This window comes from Rattus norvegicus, chromosome 5 (assembly GCF_036323735.1).
Source record: "Rattus norvegicus strain BN/NHsdMcwi chromosome 5, GRCr8, whole genome shotgun sequence".
NCBI classification, from domain to species: Eukaryota; Metazoa; Chordata; class Mammalia; order Rodentia; family Muridae; genus Rattus; species Rattus norvegicus.
This window is the reverse complement of record NC_086023.1, coordinates 12923341-12947305: the sequence shown is the minus strand read 5'-3', so window position 1 is coordinate 12947305 and position 23965 is coordinate 12923341. Positions and strand designations below refer to the sequence as shown.

The 23965-nt window shown below is 40.2% G+C and overlaps 1 protein-coding gene across 1 annotated transcript in view; it reads left to right on the top strand.

Moving 5' to 3' along the window:
• Nucleotides 1-23965, top strand: part of Prex2 (phosphatidylinositol-3,4,5-trisphosphate-dependent Rac exchange factor 2) — a 315395-nt gene that overhangs the window by 88772 nt on the left and 202658 nt on the right. The window contains exons 7-11 of the mRNA NM_001393795.1: nucleotides 6658-6791; nucleotides 12000-12103; nucleotides 18826-18975; nucleotides 19162-19306; nucleotides 21660-21760. Coding sequence (NP_001380724.1) covers nucleotides 6658-6791; nucleotides 12000-12103; nucleotides 18826-18975; nucleotides 19162-19306; nucleotides 21660-21760 — 634 coding nt within the window. The remainder of the gene's footprint in view (nucleotides 1-6657; nucleotides 6792-11999; nucleotides 12104-18825; nucleotides 18976-19161; nucleotides 19307-21659; nucleotides 21761-23965) is intronic.

The following is a 23965-nucleotide window of genomic DNA, read 5'->3' as shown; positions in this document are numbered from 1 at the left end:
GTTGGGCAGGGTTAACTCTACCCTGAGAGAGAACAGGAATGGGTTAAAGAGGCATTTTGGATTGTTAATAGAGTTATTGATCTATATGGATAAATCTGATGTCAAGAGAGTCCAAGTTTTGATGAAGACTGTACAATGATATTCACAGAAAGAAGAGTCCCTTGAACTGCTTTTGTAGTTAGGAACTTGGGTGAGTGTTAAGAATGTACCCCTTGTGAAGTTCCTGCAACACAACTCTCTCATGACCACCTCAGAGATATAGCATTCCTGCATCAGTCAATGAAATGCCTTTGACTAGCACCAGTCTTTTAAGTGCTGGATTTGCACTATTGCTAATTTTGGGTGAAAATTCTTCTCATTCAATTATCCAGTGTCTCATTGCCCCTTTAATCAAAGAAAGGTTTTGTCTGCTTTTGAAGACAGGGGTTCTCTCTGTAGCCCTGGCTATCCTGGAACTCACTTGGTAGACCAGGATGTCTGCCTCTGGTACCAAAGTGTTGGGACTAAAGGTCTGCATATTATCATGACCCTGCAAACAATTTTGCTTTTACAATAAATTCTCTCAAATCATTTGACTACCTGGAACTTTGTGTTACTAAATGATCAGTCACACTTGTTTGTGGAATTTACATAAATAATTGAAACTTATTGTTCCCCAATGATATGAAACGGGGGGAAAGCGCAGCTTTTGAGGAGACTTGATGTTTAGTCTAAGCTTCCATGAGTGCTCTTCCCACTCCACCCTTGGAGAGGGATCTACATAAGACTTTACTTGTAGATGGTGTGGATGATTTCAAGGATTCAGTGAAATGAGTGAGTGTACTTTGAATACCATGAAAAGTTCTGCAGACATGAAGCAATATTTTGAAGCTTTGTTTCGGCAGTAGGATTTTATTTTTAAGAATTTCCTATTGTATAGAGTATGAAGTCAGTTAGTGATAGGCTAACAGTTAGTGATATCACTCTATTCGATATTTTTCTTACTGCTATGACAAAATTCTGGCAAAAGCAGATTTAGGAAGTAAGGGCATGCTGGCATGGTGTGGGAGGCTAAGGGGATGTGCTGGCATGCTCACTGTGTTCTTCTGTTTTCCCATTTCATGTAGTTCAAGGCCCCAGCCCATGGGCTGCTGCTCTCTTTCACACTCAATTGAACCTCCAGAAATGCCTTTACAGCCATGCTAGACATTTGATTTCAAATCAGGTCAAGTTGACAATGCAGATTAAACATAACAATTACTTAAGTTATAAGAGTCCAAGCCATTTTGCTGGCTAGGTTGATGTCAACTTGACACAAGCTACAGTTATCTAAGAGGAAGGAGCTGCCATTGAGAAAATAGCTGTAGGTAAGCCTACGGGGCATTTTTTCTTAATTAGTGGTGATTGGGAGAGACCCAGACTATTGTAGGTGGGGCCATCTCTGGACTGGTTGTCTTAGATCCTTCAAGAAAGCAGACTGAGCAAGCCACGTGAAGCAAGCCAATAAGAAGCACTCCTCCATGGCCTCTGCATCAGCTCCTACCTTCATGTTTCTGTCCTGTTTGAGTTCCTGCTCTGGCTTCCTTTAATGATCAACTACCATATAGAAGTGTAAACTGAGTAAACCCTTTCTTTCACAACTTGCTTTGGCCCGTGGTGTTTCATCACAGAAATAGTAACTATCTTTGACAGTCATGGACTTTTCAAATAAAAGTTAGCTTTACAGAAACTGTGTAGATCAGATCACCAATAGAAAAATCCACAATATCAGACTTGAAAATGATTTTGGAGCACCTGAACTTCCCGATAATCTAATAAAGCTCTAACTAAGTAGGCTCTATTTTCTTCAAACCTTTTAGCATGCCATCCCAAACTCTATTTAGACTTCTAAGACAGTAGTAATTTTATTTGGGTTAACTTGACTGGAGGAAGGTACAGGTCCTTGGCTAATGATCAGTGACTCATCTTTGGGAAATATTGATTAATGTAAACAACTAAAGGGAATACTTAAGCTTGGTCACTTAGCTCAGGGTGTGGGGGAGCCTAGAGTTTGTTCAAGTTATCTGCTCAAGTCTCCAGAGCTTCCGTGCAGATGAGAGAACAGCATGGGAGTTCATGAGAAGAGCTAAGTCAGTAGAGCCATAGAAGGTAGAAGTGATCAAGTTCCTTTTTAATAAATCATTCTCATGGGAAGTGACCCAGTACATAAGATCTGCTTTAACTTTTGTGAGGGTAGTGCCTGTGACCTAATTATCTTTACCACTCACCAACATTGTTTTGCTGTAAGGGTGCATGATTCACAGAAGAATGATACCCTGGACTCAAAAAGTATGTAAACACAAAGAACATTTTATTCTGCAGAAGTCTAGCCTGCTGGGGTCTGCCATCTACCACGATGGAGACATCCCAGTGAGCTCGAAGGCCCGATTTAAGGTACATTAGAGGAATTCCAGGGAGGGGTAGTTGACCTCTATCTTAATCATTGGCTCTATCTCTAGGGACATTCCAGAACCATTGCTGGAGTGTAGAGGTCTGAAACTGTTGTTGGGGAAATCTGGAAACTGTTGCTGACCTATTGTCCTTGCCTCAGGTCAGGTGATGGGACAGGGCAGGATCTGAGGTCTGGACTTTCCTGGACTTGCCCAGTTCTTGGAAACAGAAATTTAGGCCTAGTCTTCTGAACTGACAATGTGAAGGCTGTCATGGGATCAGCCTAGCCTATCTTAATACAATATCGCTAGGATATGAACCTCTGGGGTGTTAACCACACCTCAGCAGTGGCTATGAGTCTGAACATTTTTCTGAAGTTTTGATTCCCTTTCTGTTGACTTACAAGTTAGGATAATTAACTTACCCATTTCTCAAAACAATAAGCTAATGAGGTTTAGGTTTGCAAATTTGTAACTAAGGAAAAAAAATAGCTGGTTCTTTGAAGTATTGTTTCCCTACCTGCCCTTGAGCAGTAAAGAAATTAGGTTTTTCTCAGCATTTATGTAGTAACTATGGCCAAGAAAATATACAACTTATGCTTTAACTGCTCATCTTTGAAGTTATGCCTTACGCCATCACAGTTTATTATACTACTTCCCAGGAGAATGGCAATGGCCACTTTCTGTGAGAAAATGTTGATAATGGACATTATGAAACACAGCCAGAAAGTGGAGAGTTTCGGAGCACTCTACTAGACTTACTGAGCTCATATACCAATAATTAATATACGTTTGACAAGAAGATTATCAGAAGCTTAATCAGGGCTCTTGACTCATTTATTTCATAGAACTCAGTTTCACCCCACTTTCAGTGGATCTGTTATGTGGTTTTAGCTCTAATTTCTGGATTACAATGAGGTATTTTGATGAAGGACTATCATTAACATGACACTGTTTAGTAATTCAGCTTAAAGTCCTTGATTCTTGGTGAGCATGCTTTCTTTAAAATGCTATTTCATCGTGGTTATTCCCAAGATAAGGAATTATATAATTATAAGGGAGTAATAAGAAATCATGCTACTGGATGCAGACCTAGGTTCACATTCATGGTAATTTGGGTTCAGTGAACACAGGAGTGTTGATCAAACTGTAAAGATTTACAGTATCTCCATATTTTCTGGACTATCAGGATAAAAGGAATTTAAAGAAGAGGTTTTCTAAGACAAGATATGTTTGGAGCATAGATAAGCAAGTGGGAACAATAATACTTTCTCTTTATTAGTTTCTTCTTTAGACTTTAGAATAGGTTTGTTTTCATTTAGCTTTATTTGCAATTGACTGTAAAACCTCTACTAGTAGTTGTTTGGCTTCAGACCACTACACAAAGGACTGAGGTACATATTTTACATGTCAAAGCAGAACTGGCTTTCAGGTTCTCCCAGCATCCCTCAATTCCTACCTGGCAACCCTATCCCCAACCCTGAACTTTCCAGCCCAGGAGCTGGCCACTATTCCTCCAGAGGCTCTTTTTATATAATCCAGACATTTTGGTCTCTCTCTCTCTCTTCCTTCTCTTCTCTCTGCACTCCTGCCCTTTCTCTGTCCCCACCCCCTTGGCTTCTCTGCTGGCCTCAATCCTTGGGAAAAGTCAACTCGCTTGCAGCTTCTTAATTAACCTGCTTTTAATCTAATCTAATCTGTTTTGAGATCGACCATTTCATCGGCATTGGAGAAATAACCTGTCAATAATTATTGTGGAAATATAAGACTATACCTAACGTTCTGAATATTAAATATCAAAACCAAAATATAGAAACATTGATTTAAACAAAATCCAGCAATTTACCTATAGATTAAAAGAAACTAGACACATTTAAAGCTGAAATACTCTAGCTGAAGAGACCAGTTAGAGAGACCTATTGAAAACTTTGATTCTTTTATTTTTCTCTCTTAAATCTGACTCAATGCCCCCACCCAGTGTGGACGGCTAGGTGGCAGCAAACAGACTAGAAGTGTGAGTAGGAAGTGAGCCAGACATAGCTCTGTTGGAGCCCAGTGGTGCTGTTGAAAGCTGTGAGCTCAGCTCTGTGCTCAGCTAAGTTATGTTGATGCCTGGGGGTGGCTGCTTCTCTCTGGCCACTCTTCTCCTCTCAGGGCTAGTAGTCTTCCTTAAGAATCAGCTAGATCAAAAACTCAGGTGACAGCAGATGCTGGCGAGGATGTGGAGAAAGAGGAACACTCCTCCATTGTTGGTGGGATTGCAGACTGGTACAACCATTCTGGAAATCAGTCTGGAGGTTCCTCAGAAAATTGGACATTGAACTGCCTGAGGATCCAGCTATACCTCTCTTGGGCATATACCCAAAAGATGCCTCAACATATAAAAGAGACACGTGCTCCACTATGTTCATCGCAGCCTTATTTATAATAGCCAGAAAATGGAAAGAACCGAGATGCCCTTCAACAGAGGAATGGATACAGAAAATGTGGTACATCTACACAATGGAATATTACTCAGCTATCAAAAACAACGAGTCTATGAAATTCGTAGGCAAATGGTTGGAACTGGAAAATATCATCCTGAGTGAGCTAACCCAATCACAGAAAGACATACATGGTATGCACTCATTGATAAGTGGCTATTAGCCCAAATGCTTGAATTACCCTAGATCCCTAGAACAAACGAAACTCAAGACGGATGATCAAAATGTGAATGCTTCACTCCTTCTTTAAATGAGGAAAAAGAATACCCTTGGCTGGGAAGGGAGAGGCAAAGATTAAAACAGAGACTGAAGGAACACCCATTCAGAGCCTGCCCCACAGGTGGCCCATACATATACAGCCACCCAATTGGACAAGATGGATGAAGCAAAGAAGTGCAGACCGACAGGAGCCGGATGTAGATCGCTCCTGAGAGACACAGCCAGAATACAGCAAATACAGAGGCGAATGCCAGCAGCAAACCACTGAGCTGAGAATAGGTCCCCCGTTGAAGGAATCAGAGAAAGAACTGGAAGAGCTTGAAGGGGCTCGAGACCCCAAAAGTACAACAATGTCAAGCAACCAGAGCTTCCAGGGACTAAGCCACTACCTAAAGACTATATATGGACTGACCCTGGACTCTGACCCCATAGGTAGCAATGAATATCCTAGTAAGAGCACCAGTGGAAGGGGAAGCCCTGGGTCCTGCTAAGACTGAACCCCCAGTGAACTAGACTATGGGGGGAGGGCGGCAATGGGGGGAGGGTTGGGAGGGGAACACCCATAAGGAAGGGGAGGGGGGAGGGGGGTTTTGCCCGGAAACCGGGAAAGGGAATAACACTTGAAATGTATATAAGAAATACTCAAGTTAATAAAAAAAAAAAAAAAAAAAAAGAATCAGCTAGAGGCATTGGATCCCCCAGGGGTGGAACTAAAGGTCTTGTGAGCCACATGGCCTGGGTGCTGGGAACTAAGCTCTTACCCACTAAGTCACCCTCCAGTCCATTTTCCTTCTGTTGTCTCCTCCTTTCTATAATTAGATGATATCTTTAGATTGATACCCACTAATCATTTAAGCTTCTTAAAAATTATTTTATTTTTGACATTAAAATGTATTTATTTCATTCCTATCATTCCTCTCTTCCCTTGCCTGGCTCCAAATCCTGTCTGTCATATACCCCCTCTTTGTTGCCTTTGAAATTCATGACCTCCCTCCTTGTTTCATGTTATTGTTGTTACATGTATATATGTGCAAGTGTGTGTGTGTGTGTGTGTGTGTGTGTGTGTGTGTGCGCGTGTGTGCATGTGATTGTGTCTTCTCTGTTATACTTGAGTTTCTAGGCTAACCATTTGGTATTGGATGATCAGTTAGTGTGCTCTTAATTAGGGAAAATTTCTCTCTCATCTCTGGAGTTGTCTGTGGTTCTTCCTATAGGCTTAGGCCTGCTGGTCTCCCTTCCTGTTTTAGTATGTCTATTGCTGGAGCTTCAGTTGTCTCTGGGTAGGCCTTGAGTCTCTATGCAGACTGACCTGGAGACTGATGGGAAGGAGAGACCATTCAGTGTAACCACCTTCACTGTGTACCACTTTGTCCTGACTACCTGTTAGTACTAATAAAAAAAAAAGCAGAAATTTAAAGACAATAATTGCATATAAAAAGCCAGTCAAGGCTTGCAGGTAAGGCAGTGTGCTTGTCTAGCTTGTGCTACAAAGATAATAATATTAATCAGGCAGTCAGAAATAATTATCCTTTCTTTTCCTGCCCCAGGGTTCCAACATTACCGACACCTGTACTGAGATGCTCATGTGTGGAGTCCTAATGAAAATTTCTTCCGGAAATATTCAAGAAAGGGTGTTTTTTCTTTTTGATAATCTTTTGGTATACTGCAAAAGAAAACACAGGTAAGCTCATAAAATTAATTACATGTTGGAATTATTATTTGCACCTCACAGGATCCCCACAGGAATCCCAGAACTTACCAGTAACCCGTTTCACTCAAGCCTGCTTGTCTGTTCTCTTTACCTGTGGTATAGTCAGAACCGTGTGTCACTATCCCTTGTGATTTCCTCACAACAGCTCTCTCAAGAAAAGGTATATCCCGTGGGAGATGTTGGTGTGTTCCCCCTTTCCTAATTCTGCTTCTAAGCCATTTCTTCCTGTATCTGCAGGAGATTCAGCAATGTGAGATTCGGTTCCTATGCTTTACACTCACAGAACACAGTGTCCAATCACCGTCCTGTCTGCTTTTATCACCATCTACAGTATTTTCAGGATTTGTGTAGGTGACACATTGAGAACCTCCGGCCCGCATTCCTTTCCCTGTTAACACCTGAGCCACCAGTCCTGTGCCTGTACCTGAAGCTCATTAGCACTATCAGTTATGAATTTGACCTGAAGCTCATTAGCACTATCAGTTATGAATTTGACCTGAAGCTCATTAGCACTATCAGTTATGAATTTGAACTTCCATTGTGATCATGCAGTCCTGAGAGCTTCTACCTGTGTAAATCCAGAGCTTTCACAATATTATCACCAGTATACAAAATGCTGGCGTAATGTGATATTATGGTCTCCCAGAAATTAACTGAAAAAGTAGTATGGAGGGAAGATCTTACTGTGTGTCTGGCAGATATCCTTAAGGCACAGTGGCTACAAAGGGAATAACCTGATTAGCAATTCTCAGCCTGCGGGCGTGACCCCTTTGAAGGTCGAATATCAGATATCCTGCATATCAGCTATTCACATTATGATTTATAAGAGTAGCAAAAATAGAGTTATAAGTAACAATGAAATAATTTTATCGTTGGGGGTCATGACAGCATGAGGAGCTGCAGTAAACAGTCACAGTGTTAGGAACATTGAGAACCACTGAAATAGACTGAGGTCCCCTTTCTTCCAAAATTAGAGAGGCCTGTGCACTGTCTATTCCAGGAACAACCCACGTCATTTACAGGCTTCACCTTAACATACATAGGCCTTAGGAGACCCAGAGCTACTTTGAGAGCAGAGTAAACTGAAATCCTCTCAACATCCCATAATACTGTAATCACAAGAACCAAGGACAATGCATTCATTTCGGATTTCCACTTGCACTCTTTGAAGAATGATGTGTTAAATTAGGCATCTCTTTGGATCCTTTTAGTGCTATCAATGTTAGGAGAGACGAGTGTACAGATGATTTATGGTGTACCATGTGGTTCCAATGAATGAGATGCTACTTCGTTTTGCTTGATGACTTTCTAAGACAGAATCACAGTACATTTAGATTTTTTTCTATTTACCTTTTCCATTCATCAGTTTCCAAAATGAATATCCAGTTCTGTATTGCTGCATTGATAACCTATTTGATTAATCACAGTTTATTACTTCTTCTCCTGTCACTGGATTTTAGCATTGTTTGCAGCGTTCTGCCACTGTACATTGTCTTGCTAACATAGAGCACATGGTCAGAAGACAGGGATGACAGAATGAATGTGCACAGAGATGCTGTTCCATAACACAAGACAAACTGGCTTCGAATCTTCATGTCAGGCTACTTTCTTGAGAGATTACAGGATGTTCAAGTGTAAGCTGCCTATAGATTTACACATTATAACTCAGTATCAGCATTCAAGATTAAAAAGCCTGCTCTAAGTTCCAAGTGGGATCACAAAGAAAATTAAAAGCTTTGAAAATAGGACCCGATGATGAATCACTCCTCTGTGCGTGTGCATGTTATAGAAAGTGTTTGTTTGTTTTGTATGTGTGGTTATGAGGGAGGGTATATTTATATGTGTTTGTACATACAAAAATATGTATTGTGTAAGTTGTATGTGAGTATATGTATTTTGTCTGTATGTGTATATGTGCTGAATGTATGTCTGTGTTTTTGTATGTGAATCTGAGTATGTGTTGTGTGAATGTTGTATATTGTGAATGTATATATGTGGATGAGGATATGTGTGAGTGTTCGTGTGTTTTGTGTGCTGTGTGAGTATTCACAATTGTTTTGCCTATGACCAAAACTATCATTAAGAATACTAAGCCACTGTCTTGTGATTGCTTTTGAACAAAAGAGTACCAACTTCTAAGAAATGTTCTTTCATGATATCATGATTCTATCTTGTAAAACATATAAAAGCATGTATATTAATATACTGAACATAAATATACAAATGATGAAATGATAGAACTTCTTGTTTTAATTGTTAATTAAGTTAAACAACAGAAACGTGTTTACAGATAAATACTTGCTGTTTAGAAAAAAATCTATAGTAAATGTAATATGAGTCATATATATACATATACATATATATACATACACACACACACACACACACACATATATATATATATATATATATATATATATATATATATATATATACACACACACACACACACATATATGTCGGCGCCTGCACCAACACGGTACCAAGAATCGGGTGAAAGCCTGCAGGATTATAGAAACATACACACACAGGTTATTCGTGTCAAGCCTGAAGAGGAAGGGCCTCCTCTAACTTTATTCACCAAAATATATACCCCAAGTATACCAGGTACAAAATATCTGGGAAGCACAGTGGGAAACCCTGGCTCGAGACTTCAGTAACAAAAGACCAACTAGTGACCTGAATAAACTAGGGAAAAATCCCAGAAGATCAGTCTAAATCTCAGAGACAAAGACGGAAAAGACAAAAGGCAGGAATGAATTGACCACCACCCAGGTGTGTGGGTACCAGGCCAGACTGCTCCTTTGTTAGGAACAAAAGGCTTCCACATCCATCAGCAGGGCTCAGCAGGGGTCAAACCCTGCAAGAAACCCAGAAGGGTCTGACAAGGGGGGTGAAACATTGCAGGGGACCCAAGAGGCTCTGACATATATATGGCCTAAATTTCTGATTAAGAGCATTTATTGAGGAGTTGTAGCAGAGGACATTTAGAGATTGTTATCCAAGTCATACTAGAGTGTGTAGTGGTGATGGCTATGGGCTACAGGCTCTCTGGTCAGATGAATTCATTTGTTGTTTTTAGTAGTGAAGTGAAGGACTGCTAACTATGGATGAGGGGTCAGGACTGATTAACCAGCTCTTTGTTTTCCATGGAAGGAGGTCTGGGAGGGGAAGTATGCAGAGATGTTTCCATTGCCTACCTCAAGGAAGGTCAGTACTTAGAAGAGAGGAGGGGAGGAGGGGCTAGTGGATGGGCACAGTATGACTAGCTCTTCCATTATAAAATTAAGTATCTTTATTTCCATGAATTAGATTCTATACAGACTTTAGCTGTTGAGTCAGATTCCAAACTAGGTCAACTGAAGTCTGTTGACTGACTCGAATGGTTTTAAATTTTGAATACTTTTGTTAATCCTTTACTGCTTAATTAAAAGAAAAACACCTCCATCCAGTCTGATTATCCTGATATGTTACTGTGTAGTTCTCTGATACAGGTGGTCATCGGTAGATCTGGGTGAAGCTTTTACTTTAAATTAATGTCGATTAATTTAAAAATAAATAAGACTTTTAGAAATATTGAAAATGTACTAAAAGTCTTGTTTAACAAGTATACTGTGGTCATATAAAAACAGTAGAAGCATCCCACATTTTTAAAGTAATTTCTTTTTCTGTATGTAAGTTTTAAATCTGCCTGTATGTGTGTATACTGTGTGTGGTTGCTTAGTGCCCTCTCAGCCACAAGAGGGTGCCAGATCCTCTGGAACTGGGGTCACAGAGGTTGTGAGTGACCATGTTGCTTCTAGGAATTGAAGTCAGAACTTTCCTAGGAGCAGCAAATCCTCTTATCTGCTAAGTCGTCTCTAGGGCCCAGGATATATTTTTGCATCTGAGTTGTCACTTACATATGAGCTTCCAGAAGGTCAGTTTCTCTGAAGATGAATCAGAAGAACTAATTGAGTTTGCTTGCCAGGTCTTGAAAAACAATTCTCAGCTATTGAAAATTGAGAATCAGAGGTGTGAGAACTCAAATGTAGCATTAAAATGAACAACTTCCAGCATCTGTCAGTTAGGCTTCACGGTATTGAAGTCTCACATTGACGAAATGTGCATGACCACACCACTACTGCTATATAGTCTTTAGTTTCATGCTTTATTTTAGTTGGGTGTTGTTTTAATTCATATACATAAAGGGCTGGTGGTGCTCACTTGGTAGAGTATTTTATAGCAAGCAAGAAGTCTGAGTTAGGGGCCCAGCATCAAATAAACAGGGTACTGTAGTTGGTTCTTCTTTTTCTTATCCTTTATCCCCACCACCTTACCCCCAGTTTCAGCCCCTATCACTAGATACAAGAGAAAGAAAGATAGGAGGGAAAGAGAAAGAGTCTCCGGATTTAATTTCCTTCTTTCTTTTTTGCTTGTAGCTGGTCTTTGCTACGTTGTGGGCCTCCTTTTTCCTGCCCTTCATCCCCCTGATTTCACTGCCTATCACTAGATAGGAGAGAAAAAAGGATAGGGTTGGGGAGAGCTATCTGAATCTAATTTCTTTCTTCTTTTGTTTCTTCTTTTTACTAGCAAACCACAACCATGCCCCGTGAATGACCAATGATCCCCCCATCAACACTGTCTACCAGGTCTCTAGCTTGAAAAGTTCACAGAATTCCAACCCTCGCACCATCACAGAAACTATCTGCAGCTGGCAAAATTATACCTCTGCTTGAGTATGAGGCAAATCACAGTCAGCTACTATGGACAGTCTGAAACTGCTCCACATCACCATACCTGGGATTAAAATGAAAACATATTCTTACAATATTTCTCTGTGTTGTTGTTGTTTTTTTTTTAAGAAACAAAGATTTCAGAATTCTCTCTATAGGGTGTGGTCATGCACACCTGTAGTTCCAGCAATTGGAAACTGGAAGCAGTAGGATCAGAAGTTCAAGGCCATGCCCTGTTATATAACATATTTTAGGCCTGTTTAGGATACATGAGATCCTGCTTCACTTTCCCTCCTCCCAGCCTGCACAGCAACCTACCAGCACCATCGTGAGGGAGAAGACTTGAGTAAAATCAACTTCCCCAGACTTTTTATGATACTAACCAATTCGAGACTTTCTTCCAAAGAACTTTAAGATCCATATTAAGTTAGTAACAAAAGCCTTGTGGTTTCATTTATTTAAGACGGCTGAAGAATAGCAAGGCATCCACGGATGGGCATCGGTATGTCTTCCGAGGGCGGATCAATACCGAGGTGATGGAAGTGGAGAATGTGGATGACGGTACAGGTGAGCACACTTCTGATGCCATAATTTGCCCGTCAAAGCTTAGGCATGCCTTGCTAGGTATGACGGGTAGGTTGGGGAGAGAGGGGAGATGTAGATGTGCAGGATCCTTATTTAGCTTGTAAATGGTGTTGGCTGGAAGATACTATTTGAAAAGAAAATAACTGCTGTGCTCTGTCTGAGTATGCCTATTTTGCTTTAATGCTATAGGACATTAGCAACTTTGTATTTGGGAGTGTAAAAGACAGGTGCAGAAAATGTCTACTGAGTGAATTGATTCTCTTTAAGTTGTATTTTATTAGGATGGTAATTTCATTCTATAACATTTAACCATAGAACGTAAATGACTGTAGGTGTGGATTGTTATGCAGTGGTTACATGTGGCTCGGTTGTCAGTTGCCTTGCAGAGGGAAACTGGGGATGATCTTTGTGGTCCCAAGTGCTGGGTTGCTTCTTATTACTAAAGGGAAGTAAACTTTCTTTTTGAAAATTTGACCTTTACAAACATGTTTATGAAAATATGATTAGTCACAACCATAAAGTAAAACAAAGTTAAAATGCATTTTACGTTTATCATTTAGGAAAAAAAAAAGGTTATATACCCAAAGTGAAGGATTTGTAAATTGAATCACATTTTTCTCCAATGATTTTCATTATAATTTCAATGTTGCATTAGGAAAGATGATAAGAGCATATAGAATAGATTAATAGATAGCTAAATTTACCCCCCCCCCCAAGGTAGAGTCAAGCCTCTTCATATCCAGCAAAGCAGTGGGACTAAGGATTTCTTGTCACTCTGACTAGAATCCCTTATCAGTAGCTAGATAATACCATAGTATGTGTATATAATGTATGTGACTTGTCTGTTCACCTACTTCAGACTATACAGTGCCTTCATTAGCTTCTCTGTTGCTGTGACAACCGCTACTCCCACCCCACTCCAATCCCCCCTAAAGTAACAGCCTAGAGAGGAAACCGCGGAGGAGAGAACTCATAACAACTGTGATCAGGATGTTGCAGTATAGCTTCCCACAATTGATGACTTTTGGCAGGGGAGCAAGGAGAGAAGGCCTCAGATGTCTTTAAGGTTGGCCACTGGGATTTTGACCACGCTCTGGGGAGTATATGAGAAACACAAATTGAACTTTCATTTCTTCTTGTTCTGTAGGGAGGGAGGTTGTGTGTGTGTGTGTGTGTGTGTGTGTGTGTGTGTGTGTGTGTGTGTGAGAGAGAGAGGGGGGGGAGGGAGAGAGAGGGATAGGGAGGGAGGGAAGGAGAGAGAGAGAGAGAGAGACAGACAGACAGACAGACAGACAGACAGAGACAGAGACTTGGGAGTGAAAGCTACTATTGGGTGAATGACATAAAGTTTGTCTTTGGAATTTGTTTACAAAGAGACAAAACAGATCTCATTGTCTTAATGATTAAAAAACAGGGAATGGAAAGCACTTCAAGTTACAAATGAATGCCTTCTTTCACTTCCTCTGAGGAAGTACATAGGAAGGCCTGGAGGTGTGCACCCTCTCCTCCTTAGGAATTCAAACGTAGAGTTTTTAAGGATGAACAAGATCTCAAAGACAAGCAATAAAATTCATCAGTGTCTTGGGAGACTTGAGCCCAGATGCCAGAACAAAGTCACTGTGGAACATTCTGTTGTTTGGTGGAGAGCAGGGTCCAGGCTTCAGTCATGGGGTGGAGAGCAGGGGTCAGGGTTCAGTCATGCGGCCCTGGTATCCATGCCTCAGAAGCTGGCATTGGGGCTGATCTCAGAAGCTGCCTTTTCAGTGAGCCTTTAGGGCTGCTGCATCAACTTTCTTCCTTTCCTATTTCCCTGGTCATTCCTATCACAGAGCCTTCATTGCTTCTCAATGAACTCAGATTTTAATGAGAACCTATGGTCCTGAAAGATCTGGGCTAGACTTGTGATATCCACTGCCAAGTAACTGCTTATCTTATCTGCCTCTCCGGATATCCACCTTATCCGCAATATCCGGCTTATCCGGATATCCGCCTTATCCACAATTATCCAAACCAACTCAACAGCGGTACTTTATCACGATCACAACTGAGTGAATTGAGATAAAGTTTTGAGGATGCCTGGACTTTCTGATGGAAAACCAGATGGGAAAGTTTTGGTTTACTTGAATCATAGAAGCAATTAGTGTTGTTATACACTATAGGTGTAGACAAAAATGCTTCCTGGAGAAAGAAACTCCATCAGACACCTGATCGCCCTGATTTCGTTCAAAACTAGCAGGAGAAATATCTGTGTCTGTTGTGACACTCGCTTAGCCTCCAACTGACACATACAACATAACTCAATTATTCTCATAAACCCACGGCCTTCCACTTGTGAGGGAAAAGCTGTACTACTAAACTAAATCTTCAGCCCCCTAGTAAATAATTATGATAAATTCTGTTTAGAATCTTTTTTTTTTCCGGAGCTGGGGACCGAACCCAGGGCCTTACGCTTGGTAGGCAAGCGCTCTACCACTGAGCTAAATCCCCAACCCCTAGAATTCTTAATAACTTGTATTCTATCATGGTCACACCATAGCATAGATGAACTGATAGTATGTCCTTCCAACGTGAAAGAGTTTGGCCAGTTTTCTTCCATTTTATTTGTCCTGTTGAGTAAGGATGTTAGTAATTTAGCGTGTAGCCAGATCGCCATCCACCCATTATCTGGATTCCAGCAATCATTTCAGTGACTTTAATTTAGTTTCTCTTTGAGGATTATTGCTGGGGATAGTAGTTTGTTCGTGGTGTTATAAAATACCCAATTAATAGCAATAGCGAAAACATTTGCAAAATTCCACCGACTAGCTTTTCTAGTAAGTTTGAAAGCTCTTTGAAGAACGAATTTATACATGTGGTTTGGCAGAGCGAACGAATGAAGGCAGCGGACTTTTTAAAAGAGTGGTTTATGGTTCATTGGGCAAACCACAGGTTTGAATACAGTGGTTACATTTGAATGTGGTACGACTAGAAATTTTTATTCTAGGATAGTTTTCCCATCTGTGTGTTTGTTTGTTTTTTCCACTTTATTTTGTGGTGGGTGTCAAACTTAGCTTCACACATAGGCTGGGCAAGCATTGTACTACTGCTTTGTTTTGCCTCAGATATATTTTAAAAGTCCAATCACTTTAAAACAGAAAATGTGCAACCATTGTTTTAGTATAAATATTTAGAACCATCTTAAGGTATTGAGTATATTACTGAATATTAAGCTTTGCGTTTTGAATGAGATTTTAAAATAATTTCTTTCATGTATTTTTAAATGTTGAAAAATGCAAACTCTTAAATATTCACTTAAATAGAAGTATTAATGATACTCGTCATTTTCCCATTTGTGCTCACCAAGTGCATGCACATAGTGTTCAGTAGTTTTACAAGAGTTAATTGAATAAATAAGGATACCTGATCAAAGTAATTTTTGTACATGTTCGGTAGAATATTTTCTATGCTGTTATTATTATTACCGCCACCACCACCACCACTACTGCTGCTGCTATACATGAAGGGTTTGCCTGTGGGTTAGGGTAAAAGTGTAGAGTGCAGAGAACTCCAGAACCCACAGAAGTCAGCTCTTTCTTTCTGTGGGTCCAAGGACCCAACTCACAAATGCAGGCTTGTGTAGGGAACCTTTTCACCTGCTGAGCCCTCTAAATGTCCCTAAATACATTCTTAACTAAAAGCTCATAATTTTACTATGTTAACTAGGTTATGAAAAGCATAATATTTTCTAATACATTTTAAAACATCTTAAATCAAATTTTTTACATTATGTAAAGAAATCTTAGTATCCCAAAAATTTGAGAGATGAGAACATTTATGGGTTTTAAAGGAATATTTGAACCCCCTCCCCATTTTTGTTCTAAGTAATAGCCCATGTTGTGTTGGATGCCAGAATTCTTTCTTGCATCATTTGATAAAATCAAAGATTTATTCCAAAACTAATTTTCTTGACATGAAATATTCATCTGAATGGGTTGTGATTTTAAGTTTTCTTTTAGAATTGATAATTCATTGTTGACCAATAGAGCAAGGGCTAGATGCATTATGGAGCTATCATTATTAATATTTGATGTTTTGAACAGATATTTTGGTAACTCACTCTTTTGTAGCATGTGTGTACAGGTCTTGGATAGTATCCTTCTTACTAAAATACAAGTGTATAAATGGCTACCAGTGTACCAACTGAGGTTTATAGGGGGCACTTTTGGAAGAACTCCATTGCTGTCAGAGGCTGGGTGCTGAATTAATGTAAGGAACTCCCAGATCACATGGCTTCAGAGTCATTCATGACTTGTTTGGGTTTGACCTTTGAATATTTCTGGTTTTATAAGAAATCAGATGTGGTGGATTTTTTGAACTTGAACATTCCACATTTAATGAGTGGGGGTTAAGTTCAATTCTCCTTTGCATGTCTTCTATAAAATTAATCTTTAAGTCCCATGGAAGCTTATGAAGTTCTGTGTTAATCACCTAACTGTTATTTCATTTGAAGATATTTTTAATTCTTAAAGAGGACAAAGAAGTTGGGAGTGTATCTCAGTAATTGGGTGACTGCTTAACACTGGAGAGGCCCTGGGTTGGATCCTAGCAACAGAACAAATCAAAACCAAACAAAATCCATGGAGGAGAAAGACTATCGACCTTTTCCTTGGCCTTAGTGAGAATGATCTTTATGAACAAGTTTCCGAGTGGGAATATTTTGAACAATGTGCTGTGATTATGTCTTCTTACAGAGTGCTGCATTTTAAAGCAAATGGAAAGCATCTCTTATTTTGTATATGTTAATTACCTTATGAAATATGTATATTCATTCTTGAGGCTCCATATTTATGCATATATGTGAGAACTACGTATATAAATTTACAATTACAAATAATAGTTTAAAAACATAACAGAAAACAATTCTCTTCTGAACATTGAATGGATTATCATTATTCTTCCATTTAAAATCATATGACACAGGGCTGTAGAGATGGCTTAGCAGGAAAGATCACTTGCTGATCTTAAGAGAACTCAAATTGGGTTCCCAACACCCATGTTGTAACTTTTACTCCATCTGTAAGTGCGCTAAGACCAGCTTCAGGGGATCTATCCAGCTTCTTCTGGTCTTAGCAGGTGTCATGCATCCATGACGCATATGTGTGCACACTAATTTATTTCAGTTGTTATGATACAATCTGATTTTCCCCAATGCTGTTTGTATATCAGGTGGTGTGTTATTTGAGAAGATTGATTCTTTCAGTCTTCAGAAATAGATATTATTAGCTGAGTTTACTATTAGCTGTGGGAAGATTATGATGAGCTCAATGTTAAAGTGGGCCTAGTATTTCTCATGTAGGCTGAACATGGCTATTGTAGATTTCTTTGTCTGGAGGGGGGTAAAGCAGGCACGAATGTGGGATCTTTTAAACAATGGATCACAGTTCACATGTAAGGACCTTGTCAGGTGACAAGCATAAACGAACAGTTGCAAATATTTTTTAATAGAAAATGTGTTTTAGTTTTATTCTCGCTCATTCATTAAAATTTCTCAATAAAAGTCTAGAGTAATTATAAAGTCATTTTGATATTCCCCTTAAAGATAGCTAACCCATAATCTTATAACCCATAACCCATAACTGTGAGCTATTTTTAATTGGCTATGAACATGAATTAAGTAAAAATAACGATTCCCCAAAGCTCCTTTTACAAATTTGAGGCCCTGTTCTACCAAAGGTTGCTGTTTCTGGGCTCACCGTACATATATACAACACAGACCAGGGTCTGGTATAATTTGACTGATGCAGATATGACTGGGATGTTTTAAAGGACAGGACATGGGCATGTAGTGACTCTGGAGTGCATTCTGGGGATCAGCCAGTTAACAGAAGATAGCATGGTGCTTTGGCCAGAATGGAAAAGGAGTGAGCACCACGAACACCGCTGCCCTTCAAACCTTAGTGAAATGTGTGGCCTGGCAGAAGAGTTGCCAAGCCAGGGGGAGCAGCACTTGGGTGTTTCTGCTCATTCACATGGCTGTGCTCTGGGTACTGGCTGCTGCTGCCTAATACGTTATGGGACACAAACGATGTCCCTGAATCAGGCTGTCCCTCACTTCTCCATCTTGGAGCCATTGCTTGGTGGGCATGACTGACTAGTAAGGACAAATTGTGTCGCTGCTCTCTCCCTACTTTCACTATGTGGAATGGTGTGGGCTCCAAGATTCCATCCCATCCTGGTGTAGTGATAGCATCTGTTTCTGTTTGTTTTGTTTTACTTTTGTACACCATTCTTTTGCTGACTTTATTGCCCTGCGACATTCATTAAGTAATATAAACTTATCTGTTCAGCAAAACTGTCCTTTTTCTGAAACCTAGAATATATTTCTAGGAAATATTAGAAAGCTAAAATGAATTTAATATCTAAAATGCTTGGTTATTGAAAAATGCCTTGAAGTTGCTTTATTATTTTCAAAAAATCATAAATATCTTTGGACATAGGTTAAAATATGTTATTATACAATATCTAATTATATGTAATATATCAGTATTCTGAGTTAGATATGTTCCATTAATAAACATGACTGTCCATGAACATACCTACCCTATAAATATTTCCTTAATTGTCCTGTGTATAGTATATGAGTATCATTCATCAGGAATTGCCTGTTCATGCTGATGTAATACATATTGCCCTGTAGTGATTGGTATTCAATTGTTACTTTTCAGCTGATTTTCACAGCAGTGGGCACATAGTTGTGAATGGGTGGAAGATACACAACACAGCGAAAAATAAATGGTTCGTATGCATGGCTAAAAGCCCTGAAGAAAAGCATGAATGGTTTGAAGCTATCTTGAAAGAAAGAGAACGTCGGAAAGGTGGGTGCATAAAGTGGGAGCTGTTTTGCTTTGTGAAAATTCTTGCTTCCTATGAGAACAGAGGATTGGGAAACTATGAGAATGCGGTGAGGCATGATGTACACCTTGATTTACTATGTGATGTAACTGGCTCATTAAAATTAAATTATGTAGAAGAGCATTAACATGATGCCTGTTATTTCATAGGTTTAAAATTAGGAATGGAGCAAGATACCTGGGTAATGATCTCCGAGCAGGGTGAGAAATTGTATAAAATGATGTGCAAGCAGGGAAATCTGATCAAAGACAGAAAAAGAAAACTGACCACATTCCCCAAGTGCTTCCTGGGAAGGTAAGCTTGGTCTCTTGGGTGTATCATCTACCTTAACACGGTTTGTGTTTAAAAGGTATTATCCTAAACATTTTTCAATCTATATTCTTAATCCACGTTTTCTGGATGGTAGGGATATGAGGTAATTGACAAAGATGCAGTCACGGTGGGCCCCTTGAGCCGTCCAGTCACCACCTTTGGTCTTAACAATTGCTGACATGCCTGTTGTCATGGTGAATTAGAGCTTGTGGTCAGGCAAAGAATGTCAGGTAGCTGTATGCCTGTTGGGGACAGGATGATAGATGTGATGTGGAAGTGTTCAGGATCTGAGACTCAGAGTCTGGCATGAGTGTGTAAAATGAAGGGATGAGACAGCTCGGAGAAAATAATCTAAACTTTTGTTTAGTGAGATTTAATACAACTGGAGTCAAAATAGAAGAGTATCAATTATGAGTATGGTAGATTGTCCTCTGAGGGGCCTCAAACCTGAGACTATTGGTCATTTGGGTGCATGAGATTCCCTGGGTGAGGAGTGAAGCTGCTTAGCTGGTTCTTCTTAGGCCAGTCTCTACTCTGGTTTCTTTCTGTATCTAAGTTTGAATTCAGCAAGCGATCTTTAGGAGTTTATTGTGTTACATAAAGAATCAGCAACTATGGACCAGGGAACTTGACACATTCATGTGGTTAGTGGATGCTGAAGTCTGTCTGCAAAACTTCCCTGGAATTATATCAAAGATCAGTCTATAATCATCTATCTTTGTTCAACTCCTGATACTATTATTGGTTTGTATATTTGTTTGGGGCAGTTAAATCTCTGTTTCTCTTTAATCCATGAAGTTGATGGATCTGTACCCACTAGGATATTTAGCTACCAGGAGACAGCACGTGGCCACATCTGAACTGTAGGCCAGGAAACCTCAGACTGTAGGCCCATCTGAGGAAGTGATCCTCATAGTGGGGCTACCCAGTTGCCTGAAGACATTAGTAAGGTATTGCATCTGTGATCTGTCAATACCCCTTAGGTGAGAGCTAATGCAAAGGAAAACAGATCTAGTTCCCCCTTAAAATGGAAGACCCAACATTCACCATAAGGATGCATATATTGTAATAATTTCATGGGTATAATTTTAGGGTCCCCATGGTGATACGTCCACTTGCTGGACATTCACTGAAAGTTATGGCTTCTTGGGACCTTTAATGGGCATACTACATAGTCATAGAATATCTTTTCTTTATTGTTAATGTCACTTGAGAACTTACTGACCTCTCTCACACATTAAGAAAACACCACCATTTCACATCATTCTGTAAATCAGCTCTTTTTTTCATCCACACTTGGCATTTAGTGAAGTAAGAGAACTCTGGATGAAGAATCATGCTTTAGCTTCATATGAACCAGTTCAATCAACTGGCCTTTGTCAGAAGCCATTATGTGCCAGGCCCTGTGCTGACATATCTCATCCCAAGCAATCCTGTAGCAGCACTATGACCTTGATATTCCCAATATCATTCCTGTGTTATCAATAAAGGCATCCAGCTTGAGAGAAGTCATACAACTTGAGGGCAAAGAAGCAGGGCTTGATTCTAGAGTTTTATGTTGAAGAACCCATGACTGTAATCATTACAAGGTATTTTACATTCTTAAACCTTTTCTCTTTTATTTTCTTAAGTTATCTTGCTTCTTTTATTATTCCTCTTATGCTTAGTCATTCTTTTATATGATTCTTATTTAATAAAAGAATCGAAAGCCCTTTGTCCACTTTCCTGCCTTGACAAGTATTTCTTAAACTAACCAACATACTTGTAGAGTTCTGCGTCCCTTGATAATTTGATAGAAGGTATTTGTTACCTGTGGGATCAATGGAAAAGAATGGTTTGGTAATGGCCATAGCTTCATTACTCTGGGCTGTGTGCAAGAAACAAAAATGATTCTGAATCACATTCATCAGTTAATGTAAATATTCAAGTGTTAGATCTTTTTAAGCATAAACATAGGAACATTTTATTTGGAAATATTTGTATTTATTGAGTATTTATCTCAGTGATCTCCACAGCAATTGACATTGGGGTGTGGGGAAGTGGGGGAGTGTCATCTTTTAACTAAATCCTTTTTCAAATGCTCTTTGAGAAAGAGGACCTCCCCAAGTGCAGTTATTAAGTGGGTTCAATGTAGGGGAGGCTTAGTACATAGGGATTCTGGAATAGACTGTGACTGATGTGGTTGGGAGCCCTATGCATGAGAAAAAATATCTTCCAGACAATGTCTCAAAATGGTGCTTTGTGTATTTAAGATTCCTTTCACAGTTTTTCCATCACCAGACATGATTCTCAGAGAGACACAGACCTTATGTCGTCCATTATCTTTCCCTTGCAGTGAATTTGTCTCATGGCTGCTGGAAATTGGAGAAATCCACAGGCCTGAAGAGGGTGTTCACTTGGGACAAGCATTGCTAGAGAACGGGATCATCCACCATGGTGATTACTTCATTAATTTACTTTTTCTGTTTGTTCACAAATGGCCTGCATTTGAGCCCCATGTCTGCTTTTTGTATAATTTTCTACATTATGGCATGGGTATTTCTTTCAATACCTAATGTATAAAGAACAGTGTATCATGGGTTTAAGGTTATAGAGTTGTCATTCTATAAAATGATCAACTGATGAACAGCCCAAAGCACCAGTTCCACTTGAGGAACTCCAATAGGTTCTCATGTGGCTATACGATACTATGAGTTCATGAGCCAGTGTCCTGAGAGGAGCTTTTTGTGGGAAAATTGGAAGATACCTGAAATCAGCAGGACAACTCACTGGCTGTGTACCGAAGGGCAGGAGAAGATGTGTACTTTTACAGGAAGGCATGGCCAGGACTTGGTCTCAGACCATTGCTGCAGCACTGCAGAGTCTGCACTGTAGAGGTTAAAGGTGGAAGCACCCAGGTCTGCCAGAGGACTGAGCTTGACCTAGGAGTAACAGAAGAAGGACTGAGCTTGACCTAGGAGTAACAGAAGAAGGACTGAGCTTGACCTAGGAGTAACAGAAGAAGGACTGAGCTTGACCTAGGAGTAACAGAAGAAGGACTGAGCTTGACCTAGGAGTAACAGAAGAAGGACTGAGCTTGACCTAGGAGTAACAGAAGAAGGACTGAGCTTGACCTAGGAGTAACAGAAGAAGGACTGAGCTTGACCTAGGAGTAACAGAAGAAGGACTGAGCTTGACCTAGGAGTAACAGAAGAAGGACTGAGCTTGACCTAGGAGTAACAGAAGAAGGACTGAGCTTGACCTAGGAGTAACAGAAGAAGGACTGAGCTTGACGTAGGAGTAACAGAAGAAGGACTGAGCTTGACCTAGGAGTAACAGAAGGACTGAGCTTGACCTAGGAGTAACAGAAGAAGGACTGAGCTTGACCTAGGAGTAACAGAAGAAGGACTGAGCTTGACCTAGGAGTAACAGAAGAAGGACTGAGCTTGACCTAGGAGTAACAGAAGAAGGACTGAGCTTGACCTAGGAGTAACAGAAGAAGGACTGAGCTTGACCTAGGAGTAACAGAAGAAGGACTGAGCTTGACCTAGGAGTAACAGAAGAAGGACTGAGCTTGACCTAGGAGTAACAGAAGAAGGACTGAGCTTGACCTAGGAGTAACAGAAGAAGGACTGAGCTTGACCTAGGAGTAACAGAAGAAGGACTGAGCTTGACCTAGGAGTAACAGAAGAAGGACTGAGCTTGACCTAGGAGTAACAGAAGAAGGACTGAGCTTGACCTAGGAGTAACAGAAGAAGGACTGAGCTTGACCTAGGAGTAACAGAAGAAGGACTGAGCTTGACCTAGGAGTAACAGAAGAAGGACTGAGCTTGACCTAGGAGTAACAGAAGAAGGACTGAGCTTGACCTAGGAGTAACAGAAGAAGGACTGAGCTTGACCTAGGAGTAACAGAAGAAGGACTGAGCTTGACCTAGGAGTAACAGAAGAAGGACTGAGCTTGACCTAGGAGTAACAGAAGAAGGACTGAGCTTGACCTAGGAGTAACAGAAGAAGGACTGAGCTTGACCTAGGAGTAACAGAAGAAGGACTGAGCTTGACCTAGGAGTAACAGAAGAAGGACTGAGCTTGACCTAGGAGTAACAGAAGAAGGACTGAGCTTGACCTAGGAGTAACAGAAGAAGGACTGAGCTTGACCTAGGAGTAACAGAAGAAGGACTGAGCTTGACCTAGGAGTAACAGAAGAAGGACTGAGCTTGACCTAGGAGTAACAGAAGAAGGACTGAGCTTGACCTAGGAGTAACAGAAGAAGGACTGAGCTTGACCTAGGAGTAACAGAAGAAGGACTGAGCTTGACCTAGGAGTAACAGAAGAAGGACTGAGCTTGACCTAGGAGTAACAGAAGAAGGACTGAGCTTGACCTAGGAGTAACAGAAGAAGGACTGAGCTTGACCTAGGAGTAACAGAAGAAGGACTGAGCTTGACCTAGGAGTAACAGAAGAAGGACTGAGCTTGACCTAGGAGTAACAGAAGAAGGACTGAGCTTGACCTAGGAGTAACAGAAGAAGGACTGAGCTTGACCTAGGAGTAACAGAAGAAGGACTGAGCTTGACCTAGGAGTAACAGAAGAAGGACTGAGCTTGACCTAGGAGTAACAGAAGAAGGACTGAGCTTGACCTAGGAGTAACAGAAGAAGGACTGAGC